At 36.6% G+C, this 19897-nt stretch overlaps 1 protein-coding gene across 1 annotated transcript; it reads right to left on the bottom strand.

Annotated features, from left to right (window-relative positions):
* Window positions 1–10660: 10660 nt before the first annotated feature.
* On the bottom strand, window positions 10661–17562 carry HTR1F (5-hydroxytryptamine receptor 1F). The gene is made up of 2 exons (XM_087817856.1): window positions 17477–17562; window positions 10661–12538 (listed from the first exon to the last, which is right to left on the bottom strand). The coding sequence occupies exon 2, from the start codon at window positions 12491–12493 to the stop codon at window positions 11393–11395; it is 1101 nt and encodes a 366-aa protein (XP_087673982.1). The 5' UTR covers window positions 12494–12538; window positions 17477–17562; the 3' UTR covers window positions 10661–11392.
* Between the last annotated feature and the right edge of the window lie 2335 nt (window positions 17563–19897).

The raw sequence follows: 19897 nt of genomic DNA, 5'->3' as shown, positions 1-19897 counted from the left end.
CCGGTCACGTCGAGCCGAGCGGCGGGAAAGAGGCGCCGCGGTCTGTGCACAGTCGAGCGAGCTCGCCGGGCCCCGCCGCGGGGGTCGGACGCGCAGAGCAGCGCGCGGAACCGCCAGCCCCACGCCCAGCCCGCGGCCCCGCAGGAGGAGGCCGACCCCCGGCGGCCGCGAGGGGCGGGCGTGGCCGCGGGCTGGGGCGTGGTCGCGGGCTGGGGGGCGTGGCGCGGGCGTGGCGCCCGCGGGGGCGGGGCCTCGGGCGTCCGGCTCCCTTTACGCAGCGCAGCGGCGCGCCGCGGAGCCTCCCCGAAGCGGCGCCGTCTAATCCGCTGTCCGGTGCGCTAACCTGGCTCTAAGATCAGAAGAAAGGGGAGGAAGGCGGAGGAACAAGGAACCTAGTAAAACCGAACGAAGGCACGCCCCTCTAGGTGCAACTACCCGTTCGGAAATACTTGGGAGTAGGTGCGAACGCTGTTGCCGCCCTCCCCTTCTTGCTGTGGTTTCCTTAGTAGTTAATGGTAACACATCCTTCTCCGTGGAATAGGTGCGAACATGTTTATTTAACTGGACGTTTTCTTCTCGTCTTCTGAAAATGCGACTGCTTCCTTCGCGTCGTCGTTATCCAGGTTTATTTTCAGAGGAAACAGCGGGAAGGCGCCGTTTCCCAGCCTGTAAAACATAGTAGCGCCATGTGGTCACCCTGGGCGCTGGCCTGGCGCGGCTGGGCTCGGGCGAAGCGCGACGCGGGGATGATCTCCGCCTACACTCCGATGTTGCTTAGTCACAGGATTTCAGCAACTAATTTTTACTGATTATATTTTTCAATCACGAAAATAAAAGGAATTGTCTTTGTCTTAAATGGAATTTTAAAAATAAGAATGTAAATTCTTTGAGTGAAATGAGGTGGAGGACCAGAACTGAAGTAGTGTGGGTTATATGGTCAAATAAAAGAGACTCGTTTAACAGCTCAGGCTTCCACAAATACTATGGGAAAATCATGGGCACTTAACATCCATGTCTGCAGCATATTTTTTATTCTTTTGTAGTTATTTCAAAAGAATGTGTAGAAAATCTTGAAATCATTAAGTTAAAGCCAACACTCATTATTTGAATAATATAGTTTATTTCAAATTTTACTATGTTTCGGGGCAAAGCAACATAAAGTTCCAGCATACATTTATTTAATAGAAACAAAACGAGTAGACTTTTATATTTCATTGACTATTTAAATTTATGTTTAAACACTTTCTAAAGTTTGGGGAATAGCTATTAAAACTATTTAAATAAACATAAGTGGGGTTTTTTTTGTTTTTTTTACTAAAGATAACTACTATATTATTTTTCATCATTGGGAAGATTTTGAGAAAAAAAATACACTTAAAGTTTTGGCTCAGGTTTAATAGTGTATACGTACAACTCTAGTTCAGCCATTTCTCAATGGAAAATGCAAACATTATGTAGTCAATCATCGAACCTGAGCCTTCAGATGTTTTGCTTTATGCATGCACACATTTTCGCATAAGTATGGCAAGTAGAATAGATAGTATTTAAACCCCTAGATTGATAGGAAGATAAAATAAAAAAGAAAATCAAGCTTAACACAAAAAGTCATTTCTGAATTCAAGTTTATATTTTGAAACATGAACATAAATGAAAACATGAGATAAAATTAAGTTTTCGCTCTGGCCGGTGTGGCTCAGTTGGTTGCAGCATCCTCCCACATACCAAAAGGTTATAGGTGTCATTCTCAGTCAAGGCACATACCTAGGTTATGCGTTCGATCCCTGGATGGGGCACGTACCGAAGGCAACCAATCCACGTTCTCTCTCACAATGATGTCTCTCTCTCCCTCTCTGTCTCTCTGTCTCTCTTCTGTCTAAAATCAATAAGCAGAGCCTCAGGTGAGGATTTAAAAAATATTACCTTTTGCTCCCTTTTTAAAGTAGTATGCAATTAGAACCTGAGTTTGTGGATGAAGGGACAACCGTGACAGGCAGGCTCTGTGTAGAACAAGCTCTGTTTGGCAGCCAGAGCTCATCTACTGTGTTCCTCAGTACTGGAGTGATTCTCGGGTGCTTGCTGTAGAGTTGGGCAGCTTTAACGTGTTGACATTACTATGTTTGGTTAGCCTAAGAGTGCTTCAGCCACAATTGTATAGGATGAGGAGGTAGGTGTAGGCCACAATTACTTACTCTCTCTTTTCAAATGCTTGAGCTGAGTGAAAATGTTAAAAAATGCTGCTTCCCCCTGCCGGAATGGCTCAGGGGTTGAGCATCGACCTGTGATTCAGGAGATTACAGTTCAATTCCCGGTCAGGACACGTGCCCAGGCTGTGGGCTCGATCCCCAGTAAGGGGCAGCAAATCAATGACTGTCTCATCATTGATGTTTCTCTCTCTTTCTCCCTCTCCCTTCCTCTCTCTGAAATCAATGAAGACATAGTAAAAACAAATTAAAAAAAAAAAAGAAATTCTGTTTCTCCAGCTTTTAGAAATATTTCTCGAGTTCCCTGGGAATTAAGAATTGCTCCTTTTGAGCTGACAGATGTACTGCATTTTTTACTTCACTGCAGATATATTTCCTACTCAAAAGTGCTATCCTTTTTTCATCCACATACAGAATGTAGAACAGAAAGGGATGGGCCAGGAAAGGTGTATAAAAAGGAGTGATTTCACAACAGGTGGGTTGAAAGCCAATAGCTGAATTTAAATATGACTAAGTATACTTATTTAGATCTATTTTAGAACAGCAATAAAAATATTGTCTTTAGAAGTAGGCAATTTAAAGCATTTTATATAGTGCATAGATGATTTATAATGTATAACTATGAACAGTTTATTAAGATTTATCATTATACATAGATTTTTCCAAACATTAATGTTCTATGAATTTCATGTATTTCCTTGCGAGTAAGATATTCCTTAATCATAGAAAAATAAGGACTAGTTTTATTTTCATTTTTTATACCTTTTATTAAAATCATTTTTTATTTTTCAATTAAAGTTGACATATAATATTATGGGTCAGGTATACACCCCAGTGATTAGACATTATATAACTTACTAAGTGATCATCCTGATATATCTCATACTCATCCGACACCATACATAGTTATTAGAATATTATTGTTTATATCCCCTATTAATATTCTGTAACTATCTACTTGTACTTCTTAATCCTTTCACCTTTTTCAGCCATCCACCCAACCCTCCAATCTGGCAACTATCAAAGTGTCCTGTGTCTATGAATCCATTTCTGTTCTGCTTGTTCATTTATTTTGTTTTCTAGTTTAAATTGCTCATAGATATGCATTTATTGCCATTTTATTGTTCATATTTTTCTTTCTTTTTTTTCCTTCTTCTTAAGGAAGACCCTTTAATGTTTTGTGTAACAGTGGTTTGGTAGTGATGAACTCTTTTTGGCTTTTTCTTGTCTGGAAAGCTATTTATCTGTCCTTTGATTCTAAATGATAGCTTTGCTGGGTAGAGTAGTCTTGGTTGTAGTCCTAGCTTTTCATCACTTTGAGTATTTCTTGCCAATCCCTTCTAGCCTGCAAAGTTTTTGTTGAGAAATCAACCTGATAGTGGTATGAGAGCTCCATTGTAGGTAACTAACTGCTTTTCTCTTGCGCCTTTTAAGATTCTTTCTTTGTCTTTAACCTTTTGCATTTTAATTGGTGTGGGCCTCTTTGGGTTCATTGTGTTTGGGATTCTGCACTTCCTGAACTTGTATGTCTATTTCCTTCACCAAATTAAGGATGTTTTCTGTCATTATTTTTTCAAATAGGTTTTCAATTTCTTGACCTCTCTCTTCTTCCAACACCCCTATGATGTGAATGTTGAAGTTGTCCCAGAGGTTTCTTACCCTATCCTCATTTTTTTGGACTCTTTTTTTTTTTTTTTGCTGTTCTGATTGGGTGTTTTTTGTTTCCTTATATTCCAAATCTCTGATTTGATTCTCTGCTTCATCAACCCTGCTGTTAATTCCTTGTAAATTAGTCTTCATTTCAGTTAGTGTATACTTCATTTCTGACTGTGTGTTGTTGTTTTTTTGTGGTTTTCATATCCTTTTTAGTTTTCTATTTGTATTTATTTATTTAAAAATATGTCTTTATTGCTTTCCGAGAGAGGAAGGGAGAGGGAAAGAGAGAGAAACATCAATGATGTGAGAATCACTGATCGGCTGCCTCCTGTATGCCCCCTACTGGGGATCAAGCCCCAAACCCAGCATGTACCCTGATCGAGAATCGAACCTTGATCTACTGGATCACAGATCAATTCAACTACTGAGCCACACCAGTTGGGCCAATTTTCTATTTTTAGCAAAACATATTACTTTTCAGTTTCCTTTCTGATTATAATTCACCTGTATTTATTTTTATTAAATTTAGGAATAAAGATAAATAAACTATAACTACATTTAAGTTACTAGGACACAATAAAATGGACTAGGCTCACTTAGAGAAGATCAGTATTCAAAAATATTTAAGGTGGGTATGGGCAGAATGTAAAGAAGTAAACGTGTTCTTTGTGTAACTTGCATTATTATTTTTAGTTGGTATAAAACCAGACACTCATGAAGAAATTAAATTAGTGATATTAAAAACAAATGAAGAATTACTGAAGACAATATTGTATCTTTACAATATTGAAACCGAAAACAAATTCAGTTTACACCAGCTGGGCAGGAAGTAAAATTTAAGTTGTGCTTTTTAATATGATGTGCCTTTAAACAACAAGGAGGTGGAGGGTACTTCAGGTGGGAGGGAAAAGCTAAAAGTGAAAAGAGCAGTGGGTATAGGAAAGACAGCAAAGAGAAGAACAAGATTGGAGAAGAGAGCATTGTTGGGCTGGGGGATAGCGAGAAGTAAGACCTTGCAGGAAGTGGAATCTTTTGTTATTAACATTAAGACCATAAAGCCAATTAAGAGAGTTTGGATGCAATGTAATAAGCAATAGGGAGCCATTATTGAGTAGTTTCTTTAAATTTCAATATTCTTATACACATTAGTAGTGTTTTTTTCTTTCACTCAATGGAGCCTAAAATTAAGCCTCTTGTCTTGTTTTCATCAACTGAGAATTTTCATTTCAAATGAAAGTTTCCCCTTTGGTATATAAAGGATTAAAGTAGAACCCTGGTCCTGAAGCATAAGGGAAATCATCTCTGAATATTTCGATAGAAGAAATTAATGCTGAAATAATTGCAGTTATGATTTTAATAGGGTAGAAAGGTTGCATTGTGTAGAGATGGAAGGATAGAGCAAGGAGGCTGGTGAGTGCTCAGCAGGGAGGCATTTCTAGAGCTGCACATAGCATTGTTGGGAGTTAATGCTCACCAAGGATAGAGCTTACAGGGAGAGCCAGGAACAGGAGGCCATTAACAACTTGATTCACCCCAGACTGGGAAATAGGCAACACATGATGCAGAACACTAGGTTTCAAGTGCACTCTGGCTCATTCCAGATCTGCCATAGTGAATAATAGCAATAACAATGCTAATTTATGTTGGGTAGCCCTTTAGTGTTTTTCAAGAGTATATGCTTCATATCACTCTGTCTCCTTAATCTTTGAGCTCTAATCTGAAGAAAGCAGGACAGCTCAAACTTGTTCAGCATTAAGTTAATGATTAGCAGAATCGGGACTCTCATAGAGCCTTTTCTGATTTCAAAACTAGAGAGTTCTCTAAGTTGAGGCTTCTTGTGTGATGAAAAGCATTTACTCTTGGCCCTAGCAAAACTTAACTAATATGCTGATTGAGAATAGATTTTAATAGTTTTTTTCTTCCCATATGCTTTATAATCCACTCATCAATGTTGATGTGATTTTTTACTTCTGTTCAATTTTGCAGTAGGTTCTTTTCGTGTAGTAGCAAGTAGTTTTCTGGATTCTGAATAGTGAAATGGTGGTGAAATGTCATTTTCAGTTGCTAGAACTGTGTCCCACAAAACACTTAAATAGCTGGCTATGAGCTTTCCACGGTCTCTAGAAAAGCTTTGAGCTCCACCTGCATCAGAAAACTGAGAACCTTGCTGAAGAGTCAGGTTCTTGAGCTCCATTCTGAACTCGGAGACTTAGAATCTTTGGAATCTGCCCTTGTAACCAGTATCTCGGGTGATTCTTCTGCACACCAGTTTTAAAAATCAGATTTGAATCCCTCCTCCTTCCTGTTGAAGAACTACCTTTCCTTTCTTCCTCCATCTAAAAGTTCAACAGTGTGCTGTGTTAAAGAGATCTTATTCCTCCAAATTCAGTCCTTAACATCTGCAAAATAAAACACACACACACACACACACATACACACACACACACGTGCATGCGTGCTTGCCCACATGGAGCACTAAGGTGACAGATCCACTCGCATCTTGGTCAACTAACACAAAGAAGAAATGGTCAGAGTGTGTGTCGCGAGGGATGGGGAGGAGTGAACATTTTCTTGATTAATTTTGTTGGGATGGGTGAAACCCCAAGGCAGCAGACCCCAAAATATATAAAATATAATGATATCATAAGTGTAATTTTTTGGAATGAATGTTAATTACATAGAATTTAGAAATATTAATAGAATATAATGAGAAGGGTATTGGAGAGCATAGGAAGAACGACATAGCAAACTTTGCAGTGTCTACATAAACTAATAAGGTCATTTTAATGCACTTGCAGAGATGGAAATCCTCCATGGTAGAAATAAGAAGTGTAACTAAACAAAAGCTTTAATGAAAGGCTGCTTTTACAAGATTTATTGTTGCTGCTGCTGATAAAGATAATATTATACTTTTTTTTCCCCTCAGAATTTTTATGGTTTCTGGCCTAATGACAGAGTATAAATTCTTTGAAAATTTGTAATTTTTCCCAGGTGGGTTTCAAGTACTATTATGTTTTTACAGAGAAATTATTCTATATCAATAACCAAACATTTTTATAATGTTTCGAAGTATTTCTTCCAACAGGTTCCTCATTTTAAATAGTGGAGAAAATAATTGATTCACAAAACCAAGAAAAATAATCACAATGTTATAAGAAAACATTTACTTTATTCGTGACAGAAATATTAACTTGTCTTTAGAAATATTTTCTGGCAAAACAAAGGCCTGAATATAGTCATTGTAGTTATTAGGAGCATATTAGAAACACATATCTTTTAAAACAAATTAAGCGAACACATTTTGAATTGAGCAGGATTATTTTTTTAAAAAATTTTAAGGAAAAATCCTTCAAGTTTTCTTTCTATTGCAATACAGTAAACCTGATTCTCTGACTGCAAGTCAAAAAGAGGTCTTATATACATTCATGAGGAAACTTCTCTCCAAGTAAAGGGAAGCATTTCAGCAAGAAGCGTATGACCACCCCCGCTTTCATATTTGGTAGAGCAGTCGATACATTTCCTAGTACCAGCCTCCAATCAATGCTCCATTTCTTTTTGACACAAAACTCTTGAATACAGAGGAGCAGGTTAAGACTAACCCGGTACATGTGGGAATTATGTTCTGCTAAGGGAATTTGAAAATTTGCAACTGACAAAACCGATATAAGCATGAATGTGGAAGTGGGCCCTGAGAAAGCTTTTCTTCACTTGCAAGCAGGGAACATGCACAACCTAGAGCACACGTGGGCTTGGGGAAGGAGATCAAGTTCACCAGAATAGGGGAAGGAAGACTGGTTTTGGAGATTCAAAATGGAAAAGGCCCTGCATAAGGATTGATCCCTCAACTGCCAGTACCTGGATAAAGTGTCTATTCTATGGATTTGACCTCGTGGAATTATTGTGAAACAAAACAAACTATTGAAATAGGTAATCCATAATCTTACACCAGTTCTATATTAATGACCATATTTCAGAAGAAGTGAATTTTCGAACACGACTGGTACATAACTCTGCTGAATGATAAAGTAATTGAATGGAATTTAGTATCCAGTAGTTTGACAGTTTGACTTCCCATCTTTCTTCGGTGTTTTGTCCCTGGCTTTTACACATCCTTCATTTGAAAATGTTTAGAAGAAGCAAAGCAATACTTACTTTTCTAGTGCTGGTATATTTAAAATTGTAGCAGGAAGTTAACCTTCATTATCTAATATATAACCGCTTTCTATGATAATTATACTTTCTTCCTCTATCTTATCAATTAAGTTATATACGCTATTATATCATTACACTTGTTATCAGTGTGAAAATATGTAGTTTTTTTTTGGTAAAAGTTCTCAACTTTTAGTAACTTGGGAAATTTTCTTTGAAATTTTATCCCATTACATAAATCTTATGTATTCAGGGAAATAAGTCATATTATGTGTAATCTATTTTTGGTAAATTTCAAAAGAAAGTGCAAATTGCCAATTATAAGTCTTATGTTACCTACTATTTAAAGATATTAAAAAGAAATCACTCATACTTGTTCATGAGGGATGGCATGACCTGTACCTCCAGCATGTGAGGGAAACACACAGATGAAGTGATAATTACTACAATGCCACCTTTTGGATTAAAAAAATGTTCTATTCACACAGAAATAATAAACTTGATTCATCCCAGAGCTCTGAAGGAAGATTTGACTTCTTTGTCACTTACAGTATTGTTTTCCTAGATTTGAGCTTCAGTCCAACTCGGAGTAGAGGATTGTATGTGTATTTAGATGAACATACTCTGCTTCGGATTTGTTCCTTTGGGCTGATGCACTGTACCTCTTAACAGTTCTCCAATATGAATATATAAATTTCTGGGGTGGGTATAAGTAAATCAACTTAACAAATTATTTTCACTTTAGCAAGGCCTTTGATGAATAAATTACACTCAAATGTTGGTGAGAAGGGAAAGAGAAATAAGCAGAGAATGAGAGGGACTAGAACAGGCTTTGAATTGTCAACACAGCACAAGGGCCCTGAAGGATAAAGAGAAAGGAAGGAGAAAAGCGCTTTAGATAAACCTCAGTTGCTTGGCTTTGTTTGGGCCAGACTGCTCCGTAGTGCCCGTGAGCTCTGATGCGTCTTCATGTGCTTAACATGCCCAAAGGAGAAGTCATCCTGTCACCAGTAGACCCCTTCTCTTGAGTTTCTCATGTCAATTGAGGACGAGTTATCGGACTCATTCTTTTCATCTGCCTGCCTGCTTATTAACTTACTTGCTACCCTGTAGATTCTACCCCTATCCTATCTGTCATCTGTTTCTTCCTTGACATTCTCATTGCCAGAATCAAGTTGAAGACTTCATCGCCTCTTGCCTGGATTATTGATTGGCTTTCTAACAAGAAATCATTATCTCTAAGTACCCTATTTGCTTGAATCCATACAGATCAGATACACATATATATTTTAGAATTGCCCTAAACTTATAATATACCAGAATTGTCCTAAACTTATAATTTTTCTACTAAAAAGTGCCAGTGACCACTCATTGACAGACAGTAACAAAATTGACTATAAAATTCTTTTTCTGACATGCAGAGTCAGCCACAATAACGGCCAATTTCTCTTTTAATCTCTTCTTATCCTCTTATTTTAAATAGTTGCCAAACTCATTGATGTTTCATGAACATGCCCCACCAAATATTTGCAGGATGCAGACTGAACTCCTAATGTTTCCATCGCTTGGAGTATGTGCTTCTCTTTCTCTTACTCAGATGTTGTTTATTTAATAATATTTTGGAGATAGTCTTTATGAAATTTTCCTGATTTTTCTGAACCATAAGTGATATTTATTAAAATTTGAACCTTTATAATTACATAAACACCTTCCATGCCAGATCTTCATTTTTTTTCTTTTCTATTATAGGGTTCATTTTTTTGGGTTCTACCTTTTAGATTGTAAACATGTTAAGGGAATAAAATGCATTTTATTATTTCTTGTATCTTCTATATAGTACATCTCAATGCCTTATATAAAATAAGAACTTTGTAAATATTTGTTAGGTCGACAGTAATGTGTTGTAGAGACACAAAAAATGTAATGCACTTTAAACACCCCACAAAGAAAGAATGTTTAGAATACACATAATGGTGCAGCTTAAAAAAAAAGTATTGTGTTTCAAATGATCTGATGGTAGGCCTTTCAAAAAGTGATCTGTGATCTTCTCCATTGTTTTTAAATCCCTATATAAATATAGAAGAAAAAATTATGAAATTGCTTTGGTTCACTGAACTAGTAGAATGACTAATTGGGAGATATATACATATATATAATTATCATTTTTACAATATATATACATATATATTTATCATGATGAGTCTTTGTCTATTCATTTCTACTAATTGGAAACAAATTTCTTTTAAGTCAGTGAAAAGTTCTAAGAGTTTCTATCACATTCTCTCTGATAGAAAGGAAATAATGTTTAAATCAAAGGTATAGAGGGGCTGAAGTATAAAGTATCATGAACATTTTAGTTAGCAACTGAGCTTATTAACATGAACATAAATGAAATATATTTTACATTCTTAAAAAGACATTAGGAGAATACTAACTATGGTGAGTAACCTAGGGTACTTAGTGCCTTAAATTTGATTCCCAAATAATTATGTGTAAGTATAACACCTGCCCTGATCTCCCCCCTTTCCCCTTTGAGTTATTGCTACTTAGGGTAAGGCTTTGATTTCAAATGCTGATAATGGATGGTTATGACAGACAACAGTGTTGTGATTGGGGGGGGGGGGGACGGAGGTGGAAGAGGGTATGGGGGCATAAATGTTGATGAAAAAATTAAATTAAATTAAAAATATTCTTCTAGGAATTCATATTAAACAAAAATAAAATGTTAAATAAGCACAAGTTCAGTATCTAAAATTATTTTGTAGTGTCTAACTCACTTTATGATTGCTCTTTACTATCTAAATGCAAAGACATTATCAATTTCTGACTTTTACATTTCCTCTAGTCATACTAAGTAAGAGTCCTTGTTAGCTCTTCCCCCCTCCTCTATTGCCCTGGGTGTGATGGACAGGGAACAAGAGTGGCTAGGTGGGAGAAATGTGTGCTTTAGGGTGAATTATAATTTTTAATAAATAATAAAATTATATAATAAAACAGTAGGATTCTATAGAAATTATGGAAGGAGGCATGTTGTTAATTGAGCACTCTTCTATAATATTTGTAAGACATAAATCTAGAAAACTGCTGTTATTAATAATATATGTATATATATTTCCACTTAGCCTTTTATGAACATTGCATAGGCAAAATACTTACAATAAATTATTTTCTAATTTTGAGTACTCTAGAACAATGGTCAAAAGAAACATCTTTATATCAACAAATTTTATATTCATGTTGCTATTAAAATATAAGCTATATTCTTATTATTTTAGCAGTTTTAATTTATTTCCTTCTAAACGTTTAAGTGTTTCATCACTTAGCATTCATTTAGGTACTTCACCTCAAAAAAACCCCCAACCTTTTAATAATAAACCTTTTTTAAACTAACATCGGCATCTCACAAGTTTTTGGAATGCTTTCTTGAAATCTTCGTTAAAAATTGTATAAATCAGCGGATTTATAAGGGAATTGAGATAGCCAAGCCATGTCAAAAAATTTGACATTTCTTCAGAAATTTTACAGTTTTCACAGACATTAACCACCAATTCTTTTACAAAAAAGGGAAGCCAACATATTACAAATGCACCCAGAATGAGGCCCAGGGTGGTGGCTGCTTTGCGCTCCCTGGCGCCTGAGATCCTCTGCCTTCTCCAGGATTTCTCGTGCCTGAAGCCCGCCCCGGGCGCCTTCCCGGCGCTGTGAGTTTTATCCAAGTCTGTCGAGGGGTCGGACAGAGACTTCTCCAGCGCGCAGGCTGCGGAGGCCAGTCGAGAGCTCCTGTGCTCACTCTCCAGAAGCACCTGGCCGTTCAGGTCCTCCTTGGCGATCCTGCTCGCTTGTCTCTTGTGGTATAAGGTCTTCGCTGCTCTATATATTTTGTAATAGAGGATCAAAATCAATGTCAGGGGGATGTAGAAAGCTCCAAACGTTGAGTAAATGGTGGAAACGATGTGGTCGTGCTTGATGACGCACTCGTCCTCTCGGCTGGTTGCCTGGTGCCTCCAGAAGAGGGGAGGCATGGAGATGAAGACAGATAGGGTCCACACCACCGCAATCATGATGCCCGCACGCCTGGGGGTCCTTTTCCTGGCATACTCCACAGCGTCCGTGATGGCCCGGTACCGGTCCAAGGCGATGGCCGAGAGATGCAGGATGGAGCAGGTACAGCAGGTGATGTCAACGCTCAGCCAGATGTCACAGACGGCCTGGCCCATGACCCAGCTCTCTCTCACGATGTACACAATGCTGAAAGGCATCACCAGGACGGCCACCAGGAAATCTGTAACTGCCAGGGAGCAGATTAAATAGTTGGCCGGGTGGTGCAGCTTCCTGGTCACAAGGATGGCAGTGATCACCAGAGAGTTGATGGTGGTTGTCATCAGCGCCAGCCCGGACAGGGTGAGGGACACCAGAATCTTGGATGGCGTTCTGTTGAATAGGTCTTCTGAGGTCAGGTTCTGATCAGACGTGTTTAAGAAATCCATTTTGGTGGTTGTCTTAAAACATCAATATAGTTGGAAATTGGCTACCTGTAACAAAGGAGGGGAAAACAGTTCAAAGAAGGCTTTAAAGATCTTTTCTCTTCCTTTCAGAACAATTTTTAAAAAGCATATGTGTATTTTCCCCCAGAATATTCTATGGATTAAAAAAATGAGTTGACATTGCGCATTTTCTTTTTTGTTTTTAATTTAAGAAACCCATGAGAACAGCAACAAATAACTTTCAAAACATTTCTTAAAATATAGCTCAAATAAAACAATTTTTATGAGTAAGCTAAACTATTATGCAGTAAAATCTCTACCATTATAGAATTGCATTAAAAAGACTGTATTAATCCTAGCTATGATTTTCTCTTGTCTGCGCCAGAAAAAGTTTAAAAGCACATGTCATTAATATTTATTTGTGCATTATATAAGAAAATATTATTTTAAAGGCAGTATTTTAAACCATAAACAATTTTGTACTTAATTCAAAGTTACATTGAGAACATTATTATTGAGTTTATGGAGACTAAAGGAAATTTTAATGTATTTTATGTCATGATATAAAGGAAAATAAACAAAAATAAAATATTTTTAGTATCTCTCTAGCATTCCATGATTATTTTATGAAATTAGGAAAATGTCAGAGTGTTTAGTAGCCTTTGTGGTTAGAAGTAGTTAATTTAGTTTAAAATAAAATTAGTTACAGTCAAATAACTGGACAACACTGCCCATTATTACAGTAAAATATATGACCAAACAGCCCACTCAACAAGGTGAACGTCACTCTAAGGACAACTCAGAATGGCACACACCCTGAAATGCAAAGTATTCTTTTTACAACTCACCATTATGACAATCATGCAACCTTACTTCTGAAAGAAGACCCTCCAAACATGGTTTATGATTTTTAAATCAGTCCATGCTATTGTTTAATTATAAGTCAAATAAAAGCAATTGGAATGTAACCAAATAAGAATAATCATTTTTATAAGATAATTTTTTTGCATCTACACTTCTCTCTTTTTAAAATTTAATTTATTTTTTAAATTTATCTTTATTGCTAAAAGTATGACAGATGTCCTCCTTGCTCCCCATTGACCTCTCTCTTGCTTTAATAATTCTTTAGTAGCTACCTATATCTTAGGAAGAGACAGAGAGGAGATGGAACCTGAAACTTTATTCTTACTAATAACTAATAATAATTTTACCTCCATAGTCCTTAAATAGTTTTTTACTTTAAATGGTTATGTTTCATTTGTTGGAACAAATAGAACAATAATTAAAAATACGTGGTATTTCTATATCAAGTGCTTCTTATGAAATGTGTGTATTAGAAAACATTGGAGTGCACGGTATTTAATATTCTACTTGTTTTTGGTTCACCAGCACTAAATTTAATTTTTATTTTCTCATATTCATTGAAGGCAGGCTCTGATGGCTTGCTCCTAAGTAAATTGAGAGGCAGAAGAAATTTGAATACCTGCTACCTGGAAAATGAGTATTTCTTCAGTGTGTAATTGAAAAGGAGTTGTATATCTATAATTTATATCAACAGTTACCCACTTTTTAAAAAAAATGTTTTTATTGATTTTGTTTTTGAGAAAGGGAGAGGGAGAGAGATAGAAACATTGATGCATCAACCTTGGTTGGCTGGCTCCTGAACACCCCCTGCTGGGGATCGAACCTGGAAACCCAGGCATGTGCCCTGACCTGGAATGGAACCAGTGACTTCTTGGTGCATGGGCCAGTGCTCAACCACTGAGCTACACCAGCCGGGCAACATTTACCTATTTTCAAAGGTCAAGGAAGACAACTCCAGATAAAGGATAGAGGCTAAAGTCTCCTTCGGAATTCTAAACCAGTTGTTCTGGAATTTAGTTGCTTCAGAATTACCAGGAGGAGTTGTTAAAACACAGATTGCTAGGTCCACTCTCTGGGGTTTGAGAGATGGTAAATCTGAGGCGGGAGCTTTAAATCTGCATTTCTAGCAGGAGCCCAGGTGATGCTCCTGCTGCTGGTCCAGGAAGTCAGGTTTGTGGAGGGTAATCAGTATGATTGTTAGCTCTTTGCTTAATCCTTTCACTGCTGTAGCATCTCCGAGCGCCTGTCACTGAGAGCAGCTCTGACATTTCTGCTGTACGACTTTCTCAGCATCTCTCTTTCCCACATTCCTCACTTTCTTCTTGGAGTGCCTCAAATAAATGATCTTACTCCAGTTTTTCTCCTGATGTTTCCCTATTTTATTGAGGTCTTAGGGCAGCTCTTGGACCTCCTGCTCTAGGCCTTTTAACTCCCTCGTCCCCACATCGTTTCCACTCTTTCCAACCCATTATGAGAGTTATGCCATATGACAATATTTCCTAAATCAATATTGGATCATAGGTCCTGGGGCATAATGATGCGCTCATTGGTACCATGAGAACTGTCATGAAAATCTTTGATATGTGTTTTCAATATCAGTGAACCTCATAGTATTTAGCTAGCTTCCCTGGAAACATCTCTGGGGTGTGTGTGGGGGGGTCCATGGTCAAAGGTGAAACGCCTACTCCAAAGCCACTTAGACATTTTAGAAACATGGTAGATTAATTAATTTCTACATTCCTTCCGATTTTACCCCCATCATAAAATTTGCACTACAAATTAGACTATTCAATAAAAAGGCTAAATGTTTTCTTAATTGGTTAATTCTTTTGAAAAAGTATTTAGTATTATGAGAATTCATTTAAAAGTGCTGACACTTTCCATGTTATAAGCAAAAGTAACTTTCCATTTTAATTTGCCTGATAAACAATGTTGGAACACGAGCCTCTTCAAGAGATAACTTCAAATTACATTTTGAGTAGAATATTAAAAAAGATAAACTGAAAATAGTAATGTGTGTTTCCATAATAAAAATAATTCTGTAAAAAAATGGACCAGTTTATAAAAAGGTGAATTATTTGATAATTCAATTGATTTCTCTAACCATCACACTGTAGCATTTAAATTAAGCCCAATAAAATGGTATTTACTAAGGAAAAAAATCAAAGTGTGTCATAAATTCAACTGCAGTTTATCAGAAATCTCATTATTAAATTTAGAAAAATTAATCTTCTAATAGTATATTTATAGAAAGCAAAGAAAATAGGAAAACAAGTGTAGCCAATCACAAATGGGTTTCTTTATCTTTTTGTCTTATTTCCTTGCCACTTACAATTAAAATTTCAATGAATCATGTACCATTATTAAATCAAACACAGCCTTTAATCAGATTTGTTCATATTCCTTTCATTTAAAGTTCCCACTGTGAGTCCTCATGATGGTAGGTACTACCTCTGGGTTACTGAACATAGGCTATGTCACACAAGTTTCTCTTATTCTTAGAACATAGATTGTATTCTGTATTTTGAATGTCTTCACTGGGTAATAGTCAGGATTACTCTTTAAGTGGAGCCTGTAGTCCCATCAATTATATGTAGTCTTTAAAAATTTTATTTAATATGTCTTTATTGATTTCAGGGGACAGGGCGAGAGAAACAGAAACATCAATGATGAGAGAGCCACTGGTGGCCTGCCTCCTGCACCCCCCTGCTGGGGATCCAGCCCGAAGCCTGGGCTTGTGCCCTGACCAGGAAGAGAACAAGCGACCTCTTGGTGCAGGGGATGGCACTCAACCACTGAGCCACACTGGCTGAGCATATTTTATTTTTTAAGGTACAGGAGACAACACTCATAAATTGCTTTGCTACCACAAAACATAGGTTGCCCTCTTTCTAGTCTCCTAGGTATTGTTTCATCACTTCCTTTTCAGACACCACGAAAAGTTTGTTCACTAAGAGTCTCCTCACTTTTTTTTCAGTTTCTCCAGGCCACCTAGTCTTAAAGCCAATGCCATGTGTATTGACTCTAAGTTGACAAGGATGGACTGTGCTGGATTATTTGTTGTCAACTCGGCATCCCTATGAGCTCCAGCCCCTGCAATGTAAAGTGGATGTAGAGAACTATATTTCCCAGAATCTACAGAGTTTGGATTTAATTTGATAATGAGAGGAATTCCCACAAGGTTTGGGAGGCAGAAGGGGAGGAGAGCTGATGGGCCTCTGAATGTGGTTGCAGCTAAATGCATGGGCAGACATTGATAGGAGCTTCTGTGAGCTCTTGGAAAATTTCTCAGATATTTTTGAGAACTACAACGGTTTCTAAGGAAGCCTTTGAGAACCATCCACTTTGGGGCCTTAGGCTGACATGTTCAGTGTCTGTTTCTTTAACTTTAGGCAGCAACTGGATTTTGACTTTAAATTTGACTTTAAATTCAATGTTTACTTTCCTGATCTTCTCCTAGCTTTTCCAACATTAATGTAAACTCCAATATCTTCATTAAATCCCTTTATTCCAGGAATGTGTTGGGTGACTCTGTTACCCTGACCAGTCTTAGACAGATACAAGGAGACATATTGCTAAGTGGTAACTGGAAATTAACAACCAAAGTAGCTTTAACCAATCTTAAAAATACTAAGCACAATGTTCATTAAAACCATTAATGAAAGCAGCTTTAACCATTAAAGCATCTTTTAACTAGCTTTAACCAAACAAATCTTAAAAATATTTAGGAAGAAGAGAGCATGTTCAATGAAATTTTGCATATTCACACATTTCTTTGTTTGAATGATTCTGGTTATTGTTTTCAAGTATTGCTTGCAGAATAATCTGCTACAGTTGGGAAAATAATTGCAACAATGAAAATCTTAGGGAAAACTGCAGTGTGTTCAATGAGCACTGTGAAACTAGCCAGCAAACACACACAGAACAGACTCGTATGCTGCACTATTTCCTTTGGCTGTAACTGACCCTTGAAGAGGGAGGAAGCTGAGCGTTTGTGTGGGTGGAGGAGGGATGGGGGGACATGGAGGAATGGGGTTGTGGAGGCAGTAGAACTGATGTTTATTCCTGAGATGGACACTTCAGTTTATTAAGAGAATATCAAGCATTGTGAATGAAACCTACGAGTGTTAGAGCTGAACAGAATTTCGGTTGACGTCGGTCTTCTCCATTACGAGTGTGGGCCAGGAAAGTCATTTCAATTTTCAAAGACTCAGCTTCATTACCTGTAGAGTGAGAATAATAAGTTTCAAACCTTATAAAGTGTTATTGAAGATGAAATACAAATCCCTTAGGTGCCCGGCACCTCATAAACTTGATATTTAGACTTGTCATCCGTAGTGTGGAGCTAGCAACCTTTGCCTTTAGGAATATCAAAAGCATTAATCATGAAATGGGTCTAACAAGATAAAAAATATTACTTTAATTTTTACCTCAGTCAACATTTTATAATACCATCATTGTCTAATACCACATTTTCTAATTCCTCTATAAGAAGGTGCCTTCTCTTTGAGTAAGACAAATAGTTCCCTCCATAGTGACATTAGATATAATAATGTAATAATGTCTTGTGTGAGTAATTGTCACCAGGAACTAGATAAGGAATTTGGAAATTCTGTACCCTTACTGGAAAATTACTGAAAAAGTTAGATTTAGCTATATGCTAGAAGTGAAAAATATTTTTCAAAATTTCTTTCTAAGGAATGGAAAAAGATATTTCATGAAAATGGAAACAAACAAATAAAGCTGGAGTAGCAATATTTATAAAAGACAAAGTACAATTTAAAGCAAAGGTTATAAAAGAGACAAAGAAAGACCCAGAAATTCCACTTCTGGGTATTTATCCAAAAAACCCAAAACCCTAATTCGAAAAGATATATGCACCCATATGTTCATTGCAACATGGTTTACAATAGCCAAGATACAGAAGTAACCTAAGTGTCCATCAGTAGATGAATGAATATATACATTCCTTATGTAAAATGGAATATTACTCATCCATAAAAATGAATGAAATTTTGCCATCTGCAACATGGAGGGGCCTAGAAGGTATTATACTAAGTGAAATAAGACAGATGAGAAAGATAATACCATATGATTTCACTTATTTGTGGAATTTAACCAATGAAATAAATCAACAAGCAAAACAGAAACCCACTCATAGATACAGAGAACATTTTTATGATTGCCAGATGGGAGAGAGGTTAGGGGTATGGATGAAAAGAGGGAAGAGATTAAGAAGTACAAAGTGGTAGTTACAAAACAGTCATGGGGATGTAAATACAGCATAGGGAATATAGTCAATAATATTATAATAACTATGTATGGTGTCAGATGGATATAAGAATTATTGGGGTGATCACTTTGTAAGTTATATAAATGTATAATCACTATGTTATACACTGGAAGCTAATATTGTATGCCAGCCATAATTGAAAAATAAATTATTAAAAAATTCTTTCTAAAGTTAGTATTAATAATCTGATAAATATCTTAATCCAGGCATTTCATGTTTTATTCTTAATCTAGAATAAAACAGTACATTAGACAAAATCTAATCTCAAAATTTGGGTAGACAATAGTCCAGTTTACCTAAACATGAATAAAAACATCATGGTGAATTATTTGGAAAAAAAATATCACATGCTTAGGATGTATTAAAATTCAATGAAAGCTGTTGTTGTGAGGTTAAAAAAGATCTAATTTTAGTGATGATGTTTAATTTAACAGCTTCAAATTTTTTATGCACAATAACTAGTAAACCAAGCTAGGCTGGCAAGGTTTAAGCAATTTCAAGCACAATATCCTCTCTCTCTCTCTCTCTAACCAGAACTTGAAAGGCATTACACTGTTACTTATATTTTATGCAAATGTTACTAATGGAATGAAAGGTATTTCACTTGAACATGATGTATACTCTTCTATTTTATTCTACTTTCTTTTGTAAATGTGCTAAATTGGAAGCATTTCTTTTCCTCTTCTTTAATTTTTAATCCACTTTCTCCTTTCGATCCCTTATATGTGGAAGCCTTATAAAGTATATATTTGCATTTGGAAGGTTTAGTAAGCACCAACTGATTGACTATCATAAATAAAATTAATATTGACATTTATTTAGCACCCTTGGGTTGGTAGAGCTGGTATACAAGGCAGAAATCTAGCAACATAGTGCGAGTGCTTAATAGCTGTCAGATCAAATTGGGTAGCTGATCTGTCATCTTCACCTAATGATATTATAGAATATTCAGCACTGAGCAGACGGCAGATGTTATATAGCCATGATTTGGACCTCAGTTTAAGTGCAATCTGGTCTTCCAGTCAGCTGGCTAATCACGGCTCTTAACTAAAATATGAAGAAAAATTCAACTTTTAAACTTGGATAAAACAAGCAGTGCTTGACTGAGACATATTTAGCCTAAATATATACTGATTTTATATAAATATAAGGTATTAATAGTCACAATTTTAAATAAGATGGGTATTTTCTATTTTAATTTTATTTGGTTAACTTTACTTAATGCTGTAGAATGTACATCTCTGTTTTAT

Source organism: Miniopterus natalensis, chromosome 6 (genome assembly GCF_054644295.1).
Source record: "Miniopterus natalensis isolate mMinNat1 chromosome 6, mMinNat1.hap1, whole genome shotgun sequence".
NCBI classification, from domain to species: Eukaryota; Metazoa; Chordata; class Mammalia; order Chiroptera; family Miniopteridae; genus Miniopterus; species Miniopterus natalensis.
Note: the sequence above shows the minus strand (reverse complement) of the source record. Positions and strands in the feature narration are given on the sequence as shown.

Excerpts from the sequence above, each read along its gene's own strand:
- HTR1F (XM_087817856.1), bottom strand. The coding sequence starts at position 12,493 with ATGGATTTCTTAAACACGTCTGATCAGAACCTGACCTCAGAAGACCTA.